Below are 12,602 nucleotides of genomic sequence, written 5' to 3'. Positions count from 1 at the left end.
GTCAGGCTGCCCCCATCTCTGCCAGTCTTTAAGAGTCTCCTAAAAACCCACCTCCTCCACTTGGAGTTTCCTGAACATGTTTGATTTTGGCCTAGCCTGGCAAGCCAGACTAAATAAATGTATTATTTAGTCTGGCCATGCTCCATTGATGGCTCTCGGTTGTGGGGCGGGTTCTACCGTTGTCTTTCAAATGATCTCCGCATTCCACTGGACAATGAATGTGACATACTCTTGTTTCACTCTGTTGCATCATCCCACTCACCAGGCATATAGAGTGCCCTGATTGGCCCACAAAGCGGATAAAGCTCTGTGATTTGTTCACTAAGCAGATAGAGCACTATGATTGGCCCACCATTATGGACCAATCACAGCTCTTTATGTGTTTGAAACCATCTAGAGAGCTGTGATTGGCTAGCCAGAGTCCTGGTAGGAGCTGCTGAGGTTCCAGTGGAGCATGCCTAGACCATTCTTTGCAAAGCAAGAATTTGGTCTAGTTCACTAGGCTAATTTTGGCCCTCTTTTATGTTGAATTTATTTCACAGTTCTCATTGGTTCACTCTATCCCTTGTTTTACACATTTGTCCTGTACCAGAATGTTTCACCTTTTTTGTAATTTGTATTTTGTAATTTGAATAGCTTTTATTTTTGATTTATTCAATATATTTACCTTCTACTGTACCATGCTCAGCGCCTTGGGCTTCCTGACAGGGTTGCGGAAGGCGCTTTATAAATAAAGCTTTGATTGATTGATTGATTGATTGATTGATTGATTGATTGATTGACTGATTAAAGCATCAGAGAAGCAGCATCCTAGAGGTGGATGTGTGTAGACAGGTTGTTTCTTATCCTTTGACTTTTACCTTTCATCTCATCCTTCAGTTGGTTCTGATTCGCTGATTCGGACCTTCGTGGATATTTTGATGAAGACGTTAAGATAGTGTTTTTGCATTTCCTGTTTCAGAGTGTGATCCCTCCTGCCAGCTCTGTACTGGACCATCTGCAGAAAACTGCACCTCCTGCAGCCCCCCATCCAGCCTGCACGAGGGTCAGTGTGTTCCCACCTGTCCACAAGGCTTCTTCACCCACAACCACCAATGTCAAGGTGAGAAACGTGTGTACGTGTATTTACATACGCCCCCTGAGGCCTGTCGTTCCTGAGGCTGATTTGGAAAGTCAAACTGAGACAGCACTTTGAGTAAAATGTTATCATCAGGAGAGGGAGAATGTTTAAGTGGTTAGCAGCAGTGTGCTAGCCTGATGGCCCCCTCCATGAGGCCACCACCGCTCGGCAGAACATCATTGTAGCTTCTTCTGGGGAAAAAAACACTTAGAGAAAAAATAAAGTTAACAGCTGAAATAGGAAATACAGTTAAAGAGCAGATTGTAGAAGAAAGTAGTCGAGTGTGGAAAGTGGTCCTAGATTGATTATATCTATGATATGAAGTCATTGTAGCTGCTTACTGGAAATCCATTAGCTGTAATCCTGCGTTGGCCCCCGGCATGGTTTACTTACTCTATCCCGTTTCTATCTTAAACCGACTAGTTTGGTTTTCAGGGCTTTTTTCAGTAGCAGTCCATTTTATTTCTTATCGTGAGAGGAAACCCCACCAGTGAACATGAGCAATGTGTGATTGTGTCTTTTTTTTAACTTCTAAACTGGCTCCAGTAATTGAAATGGCAGGTGAGGAACGATAAAGACCGTTAAGAAGAAGAATGCTCTCTGATTTAGTTGTGGGTCACAAAAACAAAACAGTCCTGTTTGCCGCCTTTGTCTCTGTTTGTGTTGATGAACTCATTAGGCTGATGAGGCAAACTCAGTGTTAAAGTTAAGGAGTTGGTGGATTTTCAAAGGCAATAACATCCTCTGAGTTTAGGATGTATTAAGTTATACGACTTCTAATTACAATGACTCCAATAAATGTTTAATGATGGCTTAAGATGAAGAAGCATAATGGTCCACTCCGCCAGGTTTCATCTGCGTTTCTTCTGCTGTGTCTGAAAGCTTCAAGAGGGCATCAAACTTTAATGGAGCCGATGAACGTCTCACAAAACAAAAAAAAAAACCCTCCCAGACTTTTAAAAATGTATTTATGTTTCACTGAAGCTCTTAACCCTCTGGAGGCAGGCAGGTTAAAACCTACCTACCTGGTTACTCCACACATGTATTTCATGAGCATTTTAACTCAGAAGTAACCCTGAAGGACTTAGTTGTTCGTCCCTTTATCAAAACTTATTTAGAGCCTGAGAGGGTTAAAGAGGTTTGTTTATCTTAATGTGTTTGGTTTCCATCCAGCGCCTTTGTCCAGAAGGATGGTCAAAGCATCTCTTACAAGGTTTGTTGTTTGTGAAGCCATTAAATTCATGAACAGCTTAAATGTGTAGTTCACAGAAACTCCGTTTCTATGATTATTTCTGATTATAAAGAGCCTGTCTGAATCAAATGTGTAATTGATATATGACATCTTTCTTCAACATAGACCCCACCAATGAACTGATTTAGGGTTATTTTGAACATGCAGGAAGGCAGGGACGTAAAAGAAAGTGATAAAATAACAGCTTCTGTTAAATGTTCTTCAAATAATGAATTAACGGACAACGTTTTTGCAGGGTTGAAAAAAATGTTCAGCGTCAAGCTCTTCGGGCTAAGCCCCCCTATCTCTCAAACCTAGTGACGTCCCTGGCTTAGTCCACACTCTTCCTTTGAAAAGTCAGTACTGGTCAAATGTGTCCTAATCTCGCTGTGTTTGCAGCTTTAACCCATGGCCTCACCTTACCTGCCCCTCCCGCCTCCTGCTCGCTGCAGACGAGGAGCAAAGGGCTCATCTAGAAGTTGACCAATCACGTGCGGCTTAAACACGGAGAGGGGTAAAGGGAGCAAGAAAGGAAAAAACAAAAAAAAACTCAGACTCGGCTCCTCGGACACGGAGCCGGCTCTGATCGGTCCCTTTAAACAGCGGGCTCTCAGAGCCGTTTCGTTCGAGAACAACACATCTGTAGAATGACACATCTCTGGAACGACATATCTCTAGAATGACACATCTCTAGAACGACACATCTCTAGAACGGCGCCTCTCTAGAACGGCACATCTCTAGAACGACACATATCTAAAACGACACATCTCTAGAACGACACATCTCTAGAACAACACACATCTGTAGAACGACATCTCTAGAACGACACATCACTAGAACAACACGGCCCTAGAACAACACATCTCTAGAACAACAACTCTAGAAAGACACATCTTTAGAACGACACATCTGTAGAACGACACCTCTCTAGAATGACACATATCTAAAACGACACATCTCTAGAACAACACACATCTGTAGAACGACACACATCTGTAGAATGACACCTCTCTAGAACGACATCTCTAGAACGACAAATTTCTAGAACAACACGGCCCTAGAACAACATCTCTAGAACGACACATCTTTATAACGACACATCTTTAGAACGACACATCTGTAGAACGACACATCTCTAGAACGACACATCTCTAGAACGACACACATCTGTAGAACGACACACATCTGTAGAATGACACACATCTGTAGAACGACACCTCTCTAGAATGACAACATCTCTAGAACAACATCTCTAGAATGACACATCTCTAGAACGACACATCTCTAGAACGACACATCTCTAGAACGACACGACTCTAGAACGACACGGCTCTAGAACAACACATCTCTAGAACGACACATCTGTAGAACGACACGTCTCTAGAACGTCACATCTTTAGAGCAACACATCTCTAGAACGACACTTCTTTAGAACAACACATCTCTAGAACGACACATCTGTAGAATGATACATATTTAGAACGACACATCTCTAGAACGACACATCTCTAGAACGACACCTCTCTAGAACGACACATCTCTAGAACGACACCTCTCTAGAACGACACCGCTCTAGAACGACACATCTGTAGAACGACACATCTCTAGAACGACACATCTGTAGAACGACACATCTCTAGAACGACACATCTCTAGAATGACACGGCTCAAGAACGACACGGCTCTAGAACGACATGTCTGTAGAACGACACATATCTAAAACGACACATCTCTAGAACAACACACATCTGTAGAACGACACACATCTGTAGAATGACACACATCTGTAGAACGACACCTCTCTAGAACGACAACACCTCTAGAACAACATCTCTAGAATGACAAATCTCTAGAACAACACGGCCCTAGAACAACACATCTCTAGAACAACATCTCTAGAACGACACATCTTTATAACGACACATCTTTAGAACGACACATCTGTAGAACGACACTTCTCTAGAACGACACATCTCTAGAACGACACACATATGTAGAACGACACACATCTGTAGAATGACACACATCTGTAGAACGACACCTCTCTAGAATGACAACATCTCTAGAACAACATCTCTAGAATGACACATCTCTAGAACGACACATCTCTAGAACGACACATCTCTAGAACGACACGACTCTAGAACGACACGGCTCTAGAACAACACATCTCTAGAACGACACATCTGTAGAACGACACGTCTCTAGAACGTCACATCTTTAGAGCAACACATCACTAGAACGACACATCTTTAGAACAACACATCTCTAGAACGACACCTCTCTAGAACGACACCTCTCTAGGATGACACATCTGTAGAACGACACATCTCTAGAATGACACGGCTCAAGAACGGCACGGCTCTAGAACGACATGTCTGTAGAACGACACATCTCTAGAATGACACGGCTCTAGAACGACACATCACTTGAACGACACATCTCTAGAACGACACGTCTGTAGAATGACACATCTCTAGAACGACACTTCTGTAGAACATCACTAGAACGACACATCTCTAGAACGACACGTCTGTAGAACATCACTAGAACGACACATCTCTAGAACGACACGTCTGTAGAACATCACTAGAACAACACATCTCTAGAACGACACATCTCTAGAACGACACGTCTGTAGAACGACACATCTCTAGAACGACGCAGCTCTTGAACAACACATCTGTAGAACATCACTAGAACGACACGTCTCTAGAAAGACACGGCTCTAGAACGACGCATCTCTAGAACGACACATCTCTAGAACGACGTCCCCAAATAATTAAAACCCAGGAAGTCAAATCCAAAGTTTTGGGCATAACATTGACCCAGAGATTTTCTGATTGAGTAGACTTGTGAAAATACATGTAATGACCACATATATCGAAGAAAATATAGAGCTATTTTCGCAAAAAATGTCTCTGGCTCCTTCAAAGGCAGTTCGAAATTTGGGTGTTGTGATTGATGACCAGCTGACCTTTAAAGATCACGTTGCCTCTGTCGCACGTTCATGCCGCTTGATGCTGTATAACATCTGAAAGATCAGACCATATCCAAAACAAGATGTCTCCCAGCTCCTGGTGCAGTCTGTCATCTTCCGCCCCGACTACTGCAGCACCCTTCTAACTGGTCTTCCAGCCTGGACTGTCTGGCCTCTTCAATTGGTCCAGAATGCAGCAGCGCATCTGGTCTTTAATCAGCCTAAAAGAGCACACGTCACCCCTCTGGTAACTGAGCTCCATTGGCTACCGCTAGCTGCAAGCATCAAATTCAAATGGCTAGCACTAGCATACACTGTCCTGGATGGTATGTCTCCCATCTACCTGAATCCTCTCGTAAAGGCTTTCATCACGGCCCAGGCGCTCCGGTCATTGAAGGATCATCGGCTAGCCGTGCCTACACCACGCTCAGGACAATCCAGGCTCTTCATGTGTCGTTCCACAGATGTGGAATGACCTACCAAGCACTACCAGAACAGCGGCTTCCTTGTTGATTTTCAAGAAACTCCTAAAGACCCTGCTCTTCAGAGAGCATCTTCTAAACTAGCACCCTCCCAGCAACCGTCCCTCCATTCTACTGTCCACTCCATGTTCACTTCCCTCTAGGATTCATCATGCTGCCTCACTGCCACCTAGGTTCAGTGTTTGTTGTTAGCCTCAAGGGCAGCCTGTAGCTTCATTATCATCTGTAAGTCTCTTTGGACAAAAGCGTCTGCTAATACATAAACACATTACAAATATATTACCAAACGAAAGCCGTTTACAAGCCTGGAAGCCCACAGATACTTTATTTCATGTTGGTTAACCTTTCAGTGATCCGGAGAAGCTTTAAATGACCGCAGTCTTGTTTTTGCTTGGTAGTGGGTTGTGCTATTTTAATTCATTAGCTCATGATAATAATGCTATTGCTAATGCTAACGATCCGTATGTGCTAGGCTCTACTTGTAACTAACGTTTTATGGCTTTTAAATCCAAATCTCTGGTATGTTTGTTTGATTTTAATAAGGTATAAACACCACATTACAACACTAAGCTAACTGCTAAAAACATTAGCAGTGAGGACACGTGACAACGGTATAAAACTGTTAACCTGTGGTTTTAATGGCTGTTTCTAAGCAACAGTTTAATAAAACACTCAGCAATCTCTCACCTGTTAGGAAGTGATCTCTGTAAACTCCAGCATTGTCTGTTTCTGCTCCTGTTTTACGTCGTAGATTACTGCTCCACTTCTGCCGTCTTCTTTCAGTACGTTTGTTTTTATGAAGTCCTCTGTGGTGCGCTACATTCAGGACCTGGATGAAACGTTTGTCTTTGTCCCGATTAGACTGATTCTAATTACCATGGACCACATAGTATTTCTGCATTTTACCGCCCAGTCACCAAAGTAAACCGGGTTTTGGGCAGCACTGGCTACTTCCACACCCCCTCTGCATTTGGTGACGTACATGCAATGTCACGTGAAACCGAGCAATAGCTTGTGATGCGGATGAGATTCTCTGGCTTGACCCAGACCGAAGACAGGATGCTGAGGTGGAATAATGTTCGTTGTGTGTGTTCTACCGTATGGTACTATAATAAAAATGCACCGTTGTATTTACATTGGGTGAATCTTTTGTGTTCATCGTGTGAAAAGTTTTATGTGGGGAAGAACCACAAGCAACATAAGTATAAACTGTCTGAATTACTAGAGTGTCTATCAGCATCACCTACTGGCTAGAAGATAACTTCCTCCAGTTAAACTCTGAAAAGACCATTTTCATCACTAAAGAAACATCTCCAATCCTTCCAGACTGTTGCACCCCGACTTTGGAACGATCTTCTGTCAGCGTGCCCCAGGGCAGCTGTGGCTACATCGTAGCTCATCCCCATTAGTGTGTGAATGAGTGTGTGAATGGGTGTGTGAATGGGTGAATGATACACTGTAGTGTAAAGCGCGTTGGAGTCCTTACTCTGAGAGGCGCTTTACAAGTGCGGGTCGGTGCCTTTTATTTAAAGCTGCTTTTAAATTAACCTTTTATTTTCTTATTTGTGAACATTCATCTGTTTATGATATTTTATAATGTTATGACTTTATTTTTTCTGATGTTAATCTATTTCTGTTTTAAGATCTTTATGATTTTATGACTGTTTTATTTTGGTTGATCTGTGTGAAGCACTTTGTGCAATAAAACTTACTAACACAGCTGGCCAGTTTAGCAAAAAATGTTTTTAATTGATTGCAGCAATGTGTGAGACTGTGTTGTAGTGTGTGTTTCTTAGGCCTTGTGTGTGATGTCCGTGGACAACGTTTGGTTTTTCAACTGTTTTGAGTCTAGAGCTTCATGCTGACCTGAAAGTACGATGTTTGGGAGGTGTTATGGTTTTGTGTTTACTATTTTGAGAATAGGAGTCATAGTTTCAAGAAATGTGCAATCGAGAAAAACTGTCATAAAACTCTTTGTTAGACATCCATCAAAGCCAGTAAGTAAAACTTATTATAATAGCACCTGTCTGAGGTAAGAACCATGAAGTGACAGAATGACAGAGAAAAGCTACAACTAACACAGAAAACTAGAAGAAACAAGGTTCAAAGTCACACCTTTAAAAGTGTCCTGAAATCACAGAATCAGCTACAGCTGTTCGACATTTGACGGCCACTTGATTCAAGATAGTGCCTCTAACTACAAACTGGCTGTAGTCCAGTTTAGTAGCATGCAGACCAGTGGAACCAATACCAGTGCTGTGAGTAACTGGGTTATTCTCTCCTCCAGTTTGTCATCCAACCTGCCAGACGTGCTCCGGGTCCTCCGAGGCCGACTGCACCTCCTGCCCCCCGCGGGCCTCCTTACAGAACGGCTACTGCAGGACTAGCTGCCAGGAGGGTCATTACCTCAGCGCCATCCCCGGAGAGTGTCTCAGTAAGTCAGACCATGTCCAGGTGTGTGTGGACATGTCCTGTAATTATGGTGTTTTCATCATGTACTGGCAGCACAATCTGAGACATCTTCAGCGTGTCTCCAGAAACTGTGTTATTCATCTGGCTACCTAAAATACCGGCTGTTAAATTCAGAGGGTTTATTTCTTTTTCACCCCTTCTTGGTTCCTTTGAACTGTGGCATCTGTACTGTTCTAAAGCTGCCATTTCAACTAAAAAACAACCTATTTTCTTTTAAGCTGCCGCCTTTGCTCATGAGACACTGAATGGCTCTAATAGGGCCACATCACAGTTTTCCTGTTTGATTTGGTACAAATATAATGGGTTTTGAGCCTCAATTCAGCCTTAAGGAAAAAATAAAATGTTGATTTTAAATTCAAAGATGTTTGACCGAAGCTGCTGAGCCTCATGACACACTGCTGGAGTCCAACCAGAAATGAAGCCATTGGTTGGAGAAATAGGCAACCTTCACGTCTCTGACTGCAGAGTTAAAGGAGGTCAGAAGATCCTTTAAATGCAGCAGATAAATGTGGAGATGGGTTTTCTTCCACGAGTGCTCAACTTTTCTGCATTGGTGCTTCAGGCTGGGAATGCTGTCGTTAAACCAGGAAGTAGGGTTCACTGCAGGAGCTGATCTGGTTCTGACAGGACGGATGTTGGAGGAATCCAACATTAGCAGGATTAGCTCTGCAGTGTTTCTAAAGACCATTTATGGAGGGAACAGGAGGAGAAACCACTGAAGAATGAGAATAAACAGACCTTAGAAAACTTGGACGGGGACACTGCACAGACCCGAAAGCAGAAATGATCAAAGGAACAGCGTTAGGCTGGTTTAAATCCTACCTGTCTGATAGATTTCATTTTGTAAACGTACATGACAAATCTTCTTCATACTCCAGGGTTACTTGTGGAGTACCACAGGGTTCAGTGCTTGGACCAATTGTTTTTACTAAATATATGCTCCCAATTGGTAAAATCATTAGACAGCATGGGATAAACTTCCACTGTTATGCTGACGATACTCAGTTATATTTATCCATTAACCCTGATTAACCTAATCGGTTAGGTAGATTACAGGCTTGTCGTGAAGACATGAAAGAAATTGGATGACTCTAAACTTTCTGCTTTCAAATCAAGACAAGACGGAAGTACTCATCTTTGGACCTGAAATTCAGAAAAGGAAATTGCTTAGTCAATCACCTGACCTGAATGGCATTAAATTAGTCTCTGAGAAAAAAGGAAGGAACCTTGGTGTTATCTTCGACCAGGACATGTCATTCAAATCCCAGGTTACACAGGTTTGTAGGATTTCCTTTTTCCACCTTCAGAATATTGCTAAGATTAGAAGCATCCTTTCCAGGAGTGGTGCTGAAAAACTAGTTTATGCATTTATTACATCAAGACTGCATTACTGTAATTCATTACTCTCAGGAAGTCCACAGAATGTAGTCAAAGGTTTGCCCCTGACTTCATATCTCAGACTAAGTGTGACGAGTTTGCATCCTTCTTCACTAACAAAACTCTAACATTAGTTCAGCCATTCATTCCTCTAAGTCAACTAACACAACCAGACCATGGACACAGCCACACAGCAACAACTTGGCTTTAATGCCAGCTTTCACCCTGATTAGTATTAAAACACTTGAGGACATGTTTTTAGTTGCCTGAAAGCTGAGGTACAGGAAATTGTTAACTGCTCTTTAATGTCAGGAACTTTTGTGTAAAAAGCTCCACCAATAACACGTTTTGGACCAAACCCAACCATCGGACCATCCGGTTGTTGGTCTCACCAAACCCCTGCACTTCCCTGAGTCCTCCACTCATCACACACTAACGTATTCAGCACCAGAACACCACTGGTGTGAGAGGTTCTCCGCTCAGTGATATTAGAGGAGAAAAAGCTGGCTGCTACCGCTTTAGAACAAACTACCAGAGTCCCATGAAGAAAAACTTGTTTGCGTGTAAAACCTAGCTTGTCCCGTAGATTCGCTATAACAGCTTTAATCACCTGTTGTGGGTGGGCGCTGATCCATCTGGTTCTGTAAGACACCGTTGTCCCACCATGTGGTCTGCAGTTTCTGGAACAGTTTAATAAATTACCCAGCACACACACACACACACTTACATAAGCCGTTAATTCGATCGTGTGCTCATGCAAGAACTTCCATCAGAGGACAGAGACTCACTGTGGGCTGTCTCCTCGTCATCTCCATCTGCCAATCACCGTTTCCTCCTGTCTCCGTCTCTCATCAGCACCCCTGCTCCGTCACGCCTGACACCATCAACATTAGTGTCATTCATTCATGACGAGGCCATCTAGGGCAACAAAACAAGTAAAATGTGTTTCTACAAACAGCAGTTAGTTAACATGGCAGCAGAAACATGTTTTGTTTCTCCTTAATTATTATCCTAATATCAGACACAAATAAGGTGTTTTAGTCAGAAGTCCTTCTAAAGCTTATTCCCTATCTGTTGTATAACAATTCTATCAGCTCAAAATAGCCCCGTATGCGTCTCCATAGAAACCATGGCTACTGTCAGCTGCTTTCCTACTTCAGATTAAAGAATAGAGACATTTAAGACACTTTTGTGGCTGATGTTACTCATACAGCTGGGATGCAGGTTTTGTAACCCCAGAAAGCGCTTTAATACAGGCTGTTTATTGATGGAATCAAGTATATCAACGTTCTGCTCCACCCTTATGAGCAGGACACCTAAGCGCCTCCACCTGAGGCAACGTCTCTCCTCAGAGGAGAGACTCATCCTCATTCTCATCTCCTCTGCAAGAGCTTGAGGTCATAGTTGGGTGAAACTAAGAGGACTTCATCATCTGCATAGAAAAGAAAACTAGAGCCAAGCTCCTCCTCCTCCATCACGGTTCCACCCAGACATTCTGGTGAGCACCGGTGAATTACAGCTGGCTTTAAAACAACGCTGAAAAGATTAAAAGAGTTGGCTTTTAAACATGATTGTTGCCATTAATTCATCAGCTAAGGGTTTCATTTTTAATGTCCACGACTAATTATAGCTCCCCAAACATGACGCAGCTCATACCACGCCTCATTGTTCCAGCTGCTTTTATCTGGAAGCATCATCAACGTTTTTACCTTTGTTTCATGTGGTTGGTCTCTATTGTTGCTATGCTACAGACATTCCTATGTGAGGTCAGTGGGTCCTTATCGTGGCGTTTAAATCAAAATCAGAGCTTTTCATTTGCTCTAAAGCTTTGAGCCGACGTGAAGAGAGGAGCAGGGCTTGTTTAATAACCGTGTTCATGAATCCATTTGTTGAGGTAATGTGTCTCAACAAGGTGAAAACGCTTTAGAAGACCACACAGCGTCTCTCTGCAGCACTCTGATTACTCTCACTTGAAACGTCAAACTCAGGCCACCATCCACGTTTGTTCTTCTTGTGTTCGAGCCCATAGCTCCGCTCTGGCATCCTTGTGGCAGAAACTGCTCTGAGAAACACGTTTATAATTTGTTATGGACCACGAGAACACCCAGGGAGGCAATCGATTGAGAAGCATCAGTCTTGATTTCCATTCTTGAGTCTCATTGAACACATTTGTTATGTATAATGCAGAAGATGCAGGGAAAGAGCATCAGACAGAAAAATGTCTTGTATACCTTTTTTGCTTCAAAAATGGTAACTGCCATAAAGAGATTACCAATCAATACCATTTTAGTTTTATATTCACTTTTAGTCAGCAGAGTCAATAATCCCTGACGCCTGAGTTATCTTATCTCCAGCATGGAGAAATTTGTTTGGTGCTCAAAGCCGGATCGCCTGCAGAGTGTTGGCAGCAGGAATGCTGAAACATCTTTTCTTGCAAACTGATATTTTGTGGAAAGTGTGATTGATTCCACAATCAAGAGATTACTCATTTATTAGAGGATATTTATTGTCGTCAGAAAATAAAAACATGTTCAATTCAAACTCCTTGGAACTGGTCTCTCAGAACACTTAAAGTATCCTGTTCACCACCTCATGTCTTATCATGCCTCATCATGCCCCCTTATGCCCCTTCATGTTTCCTCGTGCCTTATCATGCCCCCTTATGCCCCTTCATGCCTCATCATGCCTCCTCATGCCTCATTATGTCCTCTTATGCTCCTTCATGTTCCCTCGTGCCTCATCATGCCTCATCATGCCCTCTTATGACCCTTCATGTTTCCTCATGCCTCATCATGCCCCCTTATGCCCCTTCATGCCTCATCATGCCTCATTATGCCCTCTTATGCTCCTTCATGTTGCCTCGTGCCTCATCATGCCTCATCATGCCCTCTTATGCCCCTTCATGTTTCCTCGTGCCTTATCATGCCCCCTTATGCCCC

General features: G+C 42.9%; 1 protein-coding gene across 3 annotated transcripts in view; it reads left to right on the top strand.

The window, feature by feature from the left end:
• Positions 1-12,602, top strand: part of fras1 (Fraser extracellular matrix complex subunit 1) — a 232,789-nt gene that overhangs the window by 108,606 nt on the left and 111,581 nt on the right. For all 3 annotated transcript variants that reach the window (XM_070555614.1, XM_015960219.3, XM_054730402.2), the window contains 2 exons: positions 962-1,102; positions 8,102-8,248. In XM_070555614.1, coding sequence (XP_070411715.1) covers positions 962-1,102; positions 8,102-8,248 — 288 coding nt within the window. The remainder of the gene's footprint in view (positions 1-961; positions 1,103-8,101; positions 8,249-12,602) is intronic.

This window comes from Nothobranchius furzeri, chromosome 10 (genome assembly GCF_043380555.1).
Source record: "Nothobranchius furzeri strain GRZ-AD chromosome 10, NfurGRZ-RIMD1, whole genome shotgun sequence".
In the NCBI taxonomy this organism is placed as follows: Eukaryota; Metazoa; Chordata; class Actinopteri; order Cyprinodontiformes; family Nothobranchiidae; genus Nothobranchius; species Nothobranchius furzeri.
This window is presented reverse-complemented; position numbering and strand designations above follow the sequence as displayed.